Source organism: Sinocyclocheilus anshuiensis, unplaced genomic scaffold (genome assembly GCF_001515605.1).
Source record: "Sinocyclocheilus anshuiensis isolate Anshui unplaced genomic scaffold, SAMN03320099.WGS_v1.1 scaffold117, whole genome shotgun sequence".
NCBI lineage: Eukaryota > Metazoa > Chordata > Actinopteri > Cypriniformes > Cyprinidae > Sinocyclocheilus > Sinocyclocheilus anshuiensis.
In genome coordinates this window covers 2,892,668-2,900,862 of record NW_015536624.1, presented here as the reverse complement: position 1 = coordinate 2,900,862, position 8,195 = coordinate 2,892,668, and the positions used below count along the sequence as shown (strand labels likewise).

Genomic DNA, 8,195 nt, shown 5'->3' with positions numbered 1-8,195 from the left:
CAAGTTCCTCTTCAACCTCTCCAGAAGTTCCTCTCCGAACTTTCACTGTGTCCACTTGTTCTTATGGACTGTCTGTAAAAAAAAAGTATTGATTTGCAAATAAATAAATAATTTATAACATAATGTATATTATTTGTATAGAATTATCCTAAGCCTACCAAGAGTTTGGCTTGTAATGTTACACTGTAAAAAAAATTCCGTAAAATGTACAGTAAAAAACCGGCAGCTGTGAGTTGCCGGAATTTTACCGTAATAAATACGGTAGCAATGTTTTATTTATCACCGTAAAATTTATGTCCAATACATGTAATGTCCAATACAGTTTTTCACCGTATATAGTAGGGGAATTTACCGTTAACCATTTAACAGGTTTTTACTGTAGCATTTTTACAGTCTTTTACCGTTAAATTCACGGTCATTTTTTACAGTGTAGTATATTTGCAGTTATTTTAAATTTGATCCTATATTTAGAAAACAATAGGTGAGAACTTATTAATGATTCATAAGATATTCATATTATATAAAAATAAATAAATGTATTTATTTATATAAAATTAATAATATGTAATACTATTAGCATATACTAATAATAATAATTTGTATTTAATTATTTGTAAACATTTTTAAACCATCAAGGAGTTTGGCTAGTGATTTAGTAAACAATATAAGTGTGAACTTACTGATGAATCATAATATATTAATACTATTATTATTTATAAATAAATTTATATTTATTGATAGATTTATACAAAATAAGTATCTCATTTAATTATCATATATTAATAAAAAAACTTATTTATTTACTTATTTAAAATTTTTGTAAGCCGACTAGTGGCATAAGGGCATTTGCAGTTTGACTTCGATTTAAATTTGATCCAATATTTAGAAAACAATATAAGTGTGCACTTGTTGATGAATCATGATTTTTGTGTGAAAATGTTCACAGGTTTATGCAAAACTAGCGAATGAGACCTATTGAATTGAAAAAAAAAGCATATTCCCAACAAGACATAGAGGGAGTACATGCTCCTTATACACCCCGAGGACATATGAGTTCATCAGAGGAGAGAAAATGAACCTCAGTATGTGTCATTACTAAGCTGCGGGGGTGTTTTCAAAATCCCTCTGTTATGTAATAATCTGTCATGTCAATTCATTTTTTCCCACTATTTCAGGTCAGAGTCGAAAAGGAGAAGGTGATAATAAGAGCAAACAAGCAGGTGAAGAGTCTCTCTTTCTCTGGAGTACGTGTGTAAAGAGCGATATATTTAACAGCAGTTGTAAATGGTGATGTGGGGAATCATCTGTTTCCTGACAGGCTCTTCAGACTCAGCGGCGGTCAAAGGCCATGTCAAAATGTTCAGCTGTCATCCATTCCAGCACTGGATTCAGCCATGTTCTCATTATCGGATCAGGTTGCAGCCATAATGTTATAAAATGAGACTAAAATGCACTAACATAGGGGTGAATTCACTAGGTAGTGTTGTTTATTTCCATACACTGTCTGTGTTGTCCTACAGGAATAAATCTCGATCCTTAAAAAACATACAGACATTTATATTAAAATTTAACAAAACAAAATTAGTTGTGCCATGCAAATAGTGTTGACTTCTTTAAATAAGGTTCAATCTATAATAAGTCTCATGCACACAGAGATTATTTACTCTGTAAAGAATGACATTGATTTAATTTAAATACTCATGGCACTGTGCCAATATGAGGTTAAACAGGATTTGGTAATAATAAACAGTTTTTGCACTGAAATAACATGTGTCTAATATTTAGTGAATTCACCCTTGATGTTTTGAGTACAGCTTATATGGGTAGCTTTCTGATAGCCTATAACCTTATTTTCCCCGTACTTGCGTAAGAGTGGGCGGCTGGGCGCGCCATTTGTAAATTGAATGGGTCTGGCTTCTGGTGTCATATGCTCCCAGCAATTTTTTAGCTGTACGAAACAGCTCGTTTTGCTGCTTGCTATTGCAAACTGGTGTGTCTTACCATATTATTTTAATGTATTATCTTAATTATGAACACACTAGTTTGTAGTGCATACAGTTTTACCGTTTACTGCACTTTGTTATTCTTCTCGTTAACTTGTTTCCTTGCAGCGGCTAATGAACCGGAAATCTCACACATGCACAGAAATCGGCTTACTTCCACGTTGAAAATAAGGTGGACAGCTTTACAATCCAGTAACCTCTTTAGCTATAATATAGGACTAACGTTACCTAGATTTCAGTGCACAGTAAAACTGAAATTTACCTCCTGCCATATTATGGCTTTTCACCATGCGCTTAGCCCGGGTTATCGTCGTTCTTCTTCACCCCATTTTTTTTTACATCAGCACCGCTTTTTACCTCTTTTAGTTAGAGTTGGACTATTTCGTGTAGACTACAGTTTGAAACAATGCTGTGTTAAAATATTACAGCTATGTCACGCAATCGCGTGTCTCCTTTTCAAGTATTTTAAAACGGCAGGAAAATGCTACAATGTATAATTTGTTGCCCTTGGTCCAGACCATGAGCTGATTTTGAACCACAGATGTGAAAGCAGCACTATGGAGTCAATATAATGCCACATGTATATGCAAAATAATAAAGTTTTGCAAACGAAAATAATCCGCCACTAATAAATCCACCCGCATGCCTCTGCTCAACGATGGTGCCTGGATCAGTGAGCTGCGTCTCGGGCCGATGACGTCACTTCCAGGGAGGCATGCCCAGGCCTGTTGTACACGCCCCCGTCCCTTGACTCCACCCCCATGTCAAAACAGTGCCACAAAGCGAGACGCGCAGAAACGTGAAGCGCAAAGGGAAAAACGGTATCGCAAGCTCAAACTTGACTGAAACGCAAAATAAAAGCAGCGTTGCAAATAAATTAGTAGATATGGCCATGGAAAATATGTATTGCAAAATCATTGCTTTTGTGCTGTTTCATTTATATTTTGCAATTCTTTATTTTTGTTTGCAAAACTTCTTTTTTTCTCGCAATACTTCATTTTCTTTTGCAATTCTTTATTTTTGTTTGCAAAAAGCACATTTATTTTTTCTCAATACTTTCATTTTTGTTCGCAAAACTTTATTTTCTTTTGCAAAACTTTTTCCTCAATACTTTCATTTTTGTTCGCAAAACTTTAGTTTCTTTTGCAAAACTTTTTCTTTTGCAAAACTTTATTTTCTTTTGCAAAACTTTATTATTTTGCATATGTATGTGGCATTATATTGACTCCATACAGCACCCTTAGATAGTAACGGAAACAACGCGCGTTTATAAGCGTTTGAGGGGGAAATGTTCAATGGTGACAGAAAACAGGTTAATTGGAGTGAAGACTGTTTTATTCTTACCTTTAAAGTCCGAAAAGTGCACTTAAGGAAAACTTGATAATGCAGACAGCAATATATAGAATATATAGCTCAATATATAGAGCTAATTCAGAGCCTCCGCCGCGTGTAGACAGATCACGTACAGCGTTTGTTCAATCGCAAATAAGAACGTTAACCCAGGGGTTTTGAATGTACAAAGTGAAACGTAAGCTTATGAATACCTATTAATTAATTAATTGTTAAGCCCAGGTTTAGAATGACCCATGGTTAACTATTTCAAATCTGATAAAACCTGTTGTCTATTTAATTGTGGGTGATGAAACTGGATAATGTACAAATGTAATTTAATATGCCATCACGAATTACACTTATCCATTTCATTAAATCATTTCCTGCCCCAAACTGATTTTATTTTTATTTCTTATAAATGTTTTATGACAGCTTAGATAAGCAGCTGATTTTCTACATTTGGAACAGACTTAATAGGTCCAAAGGTTAAATGCCATCTTTAAACACAAGGCAATGCTATTACTGCTTGTTAAGTTAGAAAAAAAAAAAAGATAAAGTGTAAGAGATAACATCCAAAGCATCAAATAAAATCATGCATTTATATTCAGAATAACGTTCAAGATGAAGGTGCCACCTTACAATGCTCCTCTTGACCTCTGTTGATGTTCTCACTCAGGTCCTGCTGGTCTGGTGTGCGCTGAGACTCTGAGGCAGGAGGGTTTCACTGACCGTATAGTCATGTGCACCATGGACACACATCTGCCTTATGACAGGCCTAAACTGAGTAAGGTTTGTACACAGAACAGTCTATAGAACAGTGTGGGAACAAAGTTTTACAATATCAAATGAATATAAGACTGCTTTTCCAACAGAAGATTTTAATTTGACCGCACATGTGCTAAAATTCAGCAAATATGATATTGATTTGATGCCCATCCCTCTTTTTTCAGTGTTTAGAGAGCACAGCTGAGCAGCTTCAGCTGCGCTCATCTGACTTCTTTCAAATGCACGACATAGAGATACTATTAGAGAAAGAGGTGAGAACACTTAACCTGAAATGTACTATGGTTTTCTTTACTGAGGAAAAACACTTATAAATGTGATTCTGTGTCTTTTAACTATTACAAAGTACTCTGTGGTGGTACCATAATATAGTGATCCGATGGAAATACTATGGTATTTTGAAACAGCTCCCAAGTATTCTATGATATTCTTTTGGTACCGTTACTGAAATGACACTTTATTTAAAGGGGTCATATGATGCGTTTTCAATTTTTCCTTTCTCTTTGCAGTGTTACAAGCTCTTGGTGCATAAAGAAGATCTGTAAAGTTGTAAAGACTAAAGTCTCAAATCCAAAGAAATATTCTTTATAAAAGTTAAGAGTCAGCCACACCTACCTAAAACGGCTCGTTCTAACACGCCCCCACATACCTACGTCATTATCTGGGAAGATTAGCATAACGCCACCAAAATGTTCACGCAAAGAAAGAAGGCGTAACTTTTATTCTCGCTGTAGTATTGTTGCCGCCGCCGCCATGTCGTGAAGGCGCTGTGTGCTTCGTTGTGAAAGCGAAACTACTTTGTTTGGCCTTCCAAAAGACGACGATATCGCTTCGTCATGCCTGGAGCTGATCGGTGCTGGTCACTGAGGAAATACTTCAACTTTGCGCACACATTTCATTACACCAAATACAAAAAATAATGTTCTTTTTAGCAGCATCATATGACCCCTTTAAATAATTGATGTCTAAATCTGTAATTTTTACAAATTAATATGCAGAATTACATAAATTGCCATATGTTTCTTCACAGATTGTCTCTGTGGATGTGAAGACACGGACTGTGACATTTCGGGATGGTTTTAAAATGGAGTATCGAAAACTCTTCATTGCCACAGGGAGCAGGTAAACATGTCTACAGCTACCAAATGATCCTGCATTCAAAAGTTTAGATTTCATTTTATTTTTTAAAGAAATGAATACTTTTATCCAGCAAGGGTGCATTACATTGATCAAAACACTGAACAAAAAAATTCAGTTTCAAATAAATGCTGCTCTTTTTAACTTTTTAGAGTCGTTTAAAAAACCTTTCTCAGTTTCTGCAAAAATAATATACTATAATAATAAGTATTAATAAAATAATACTTCTGTTGTTGTTGCTTTTTATTAATAAGTTTTATCTTTACAGACCCAAACCTCTGAGCTACAAAGGCAAAGATGTGGGAAATGTGTTTCACCTCAGAACACCAGAAGATGCCAACAGCATCGCAACACTCGCCAGCAGTAAGAATGCTGTCATAGTTGGAACCTCATTTATTGGTAAGAGCTTATGTGAAATTTACATACTGTATGTATTCTCTGTGTAGTTCATTAATAGCTCCAAAAAGTGTTAAAGGAGATATATTATGCCCCTTTTTACAATAAGAGCAATATACAGTAAATAAATCAATAAATCCACTGCTCTCTTGTCTCCTCTGAGGCTGGGACTGTAAATAGTGTTCTGTGCTCGTCTGTGCAGCCAAAGACAGAACATTAGCATTAGAACTGGACTGGTACACCGTTGTCGCTTGCAAAAGCCTTGGGTGGAAACTTACAGATTAAGGGGCGGTAATATTATAATGAGATCCCTTTGCAACGTCACTAGGGGAGTGAAATCAGACGCGCTCGTTTTTCCAGACGCTTGCAGAAAAAGGCTTACCAAAACAAAGTTACTAGATTAATCTTTTTCATGTTTCCTTGGTTGCGAGATGCACCGTGTACCTGATTATAGCACTTAAAACCTGGAAAAGTCCGATTTTCATGATATGTCACCTTTAAGCCACAATTTAAGATGAATCCGTGTCATTGCATTAGACAACATAATACTATATATTTTCCATATATCCATAGTGTTGGTAATGATTATATGCACTGTCCTGTGTTCAGGTATGGAGGTGGCCGCAGCTCTCACAGATAAGGCCCACTCAGTGTCTGTGATCGGCATAGAGGCCGTGCCATTCCGTAAAGCACTCGGAGAGAAAGTGGGAAAAGCCTTGATGAAGGTGACAGAAAATAGCTAGATATATAGAATGAAATAAATAAGAGTATTAAGATTTAAGCATTACATAATTGTTAAATGGTGTACATCAGAGGTGCCCAAACTTTTTTATGAAGGTTCAAAAATCTAATTTCATTGAGGGTCATGTTTACATTATACCCAGCTATATTGTAATTTAAAAAAAAATTAAATTCACTTATACTGTATTCTCTATATTTCAATGCAAAAATAAAACAAAAAATATTAAAACAAAATCATAAATTATAAATAAATAAAGAGAATTAGAAATAAAAAGTAGAAAAACATTTTTTTTCCTGTTTTTCCCCTCTTACGATATGGCATGGAAGGTCAAATCAAAGGTCATGGGGCCCTGGTTCGGCATCTCTGGTGTATATATTCTGAGTAGATATGTTAAAAAAAATTATTAAGTTTTAACAATATATTTTAGTAAATGTTAAATAAGTTGCATTTGCTTTGGCATTAATTTAACAAATTTTATAAGCTAAGCATGTTTAAATAAATACAATTTAAATAAAAAAAGAGTGTGTATGACATTAAACTATATAACTGTTTGTTGTCCTTGATACTAATTTCCCTCATTGCTGTTTCATGCTAGTTTCACACCTCTCTTATCTCTCTTAGTGTGCTGTCTTTCTCTTCTTACATAATAAACTCTGACAGGGTGAAAATTATTTGCTGACTGTATATTATCCCTTGCTGTAACCACATTAAACCTATATTCAAGTAGTATTTCTCTCATTTCATTATTTCATTTTTTTTCTCTCTTCAGCTGTTCGAGTCAAACAGGGTGAAGTTCTACATGTTGAACGAAGTGTGGGAGATGCGAGGGCATAATGGACAGGTATCATGAAAGTGAGAGAAACAAGAGTTCAGTGAAGTGTAGGGCTCTCTCTCTCTCTCTCTGTCCCTCTCTTTCTCTTGCTCTCGTTCCTGTAGCGTGATTAATTACATCTGCTCTCACAGTAGCACTGCTTAGCTTTGAATATTTTCAAACATGGTTTTTGCAATAATGGAATGGCCCTGGGCTAAAAGGCCAGAACTCATAACACAAGTGAGCACACAGTCAGCAAAGTAAATATATAATTGAGAAGAAGCAGAACTGTGATCTATTATGAAATTACACTTTGATAAATATTTCTTCCTAAAGAAAGAACATAATGAGATTTGGACACTGTATTATAAGTCATGGTGGTAAGAAAATTGGCAACTATGACATTAATGTTAAACTGCTTTTTATTTTTATTTTTGTTTCAATAGTTAAAAGAAGTGGTTCTAAAAAGTGGCAAAGTCTTGAGAGCTGACGTCTGTGTTATTGGCATAGGTGAGTCTGTGTGATTACTGAAATTTGGCTTCTCATTTTTCATTTTTTCTCTCACTTTCCCATTTCAAGTCCCATTGTAGTCTTGGCTACAAAAATAAATAATAAATATAGATTTTTAAGGTTTTTGAAACAAGTCTCTTTTGCTCACTAATGCTGCATTTGTTTGATCAAAATTACAGTAGAAACAGTCATTTTGTGAATATAATTTTACTATTTAAAATAACTGTTCTATTTTAATATATTTTAAAACGTAATTTATTTCTGTGATTCTTTGATGAATAGAACGTTCAAAATAACAGCATTTCTTTGAAATAGAAAAAATCTGTAACATTCTAAAAGTCTTAACTGTCACTTTTGACCAATTCAACACATCCTTGCTAAATAAAAGTATTAATTTCTTTAAAAAAATTTCTGACACCAAACTTTTGAACAGTAGCATGTGTGTGTGTGTGTGTGTGTGTGTGTGTGTGTGTATATAAAA

The 8,195-nt window shown here is 34.5% G+C and overlaps 1 protein-coding gene across 1 annotated transcript in view; it reads left to right on the top strand.

The window, feature by feature from the left end:
• Positions 1 to 8,195, top strand: part of LOC107653263 (apoptosis-inducing factor 3-like) — a 17,866-nt gene that overhangs the window by 4,901 nt on the left and 4,770 nt on the right. Inside the window, exons 5-13 of the mRNA XM_016439936.1 lie at positions 1,176 to 1,220; positions 1,319 to 1,415; positions 4,012 to 4,124; positions 4,286 to 4,372; positions 5,149 to 5,240; positions 5,524 to 5,654; positions 6,261 to 6,376; positions 7,163 to 7,234; positions 7,651 to 7,714. Coding sequence (XP_016295422.1) covers positions 1,176 to 1,220; positions 1,319 to 1,415; positions 4,012 to 4,124; positions 4,286 to 4,372; positions 5,149 to 5,240; positions 5,524 to 5,654; positions 6,261 to 6,376; positions 7,163 to 7,234; positions 7,651 to 7,714 — 817 coding nt within the window. The remainder of the gene's footprint in view (positions 1 to 1,175; positions 1,221 to 1,318; positions 1,416 to 4,011; positions 4,125 to 4,285; positions 4,373 to 5,148; positions 5,241 to 5,523; positions 5,655 to 6,260; positions 6,377 to 7,162; positions 7,235 to 7,650; positions 7,715 to 8,195) is intronic.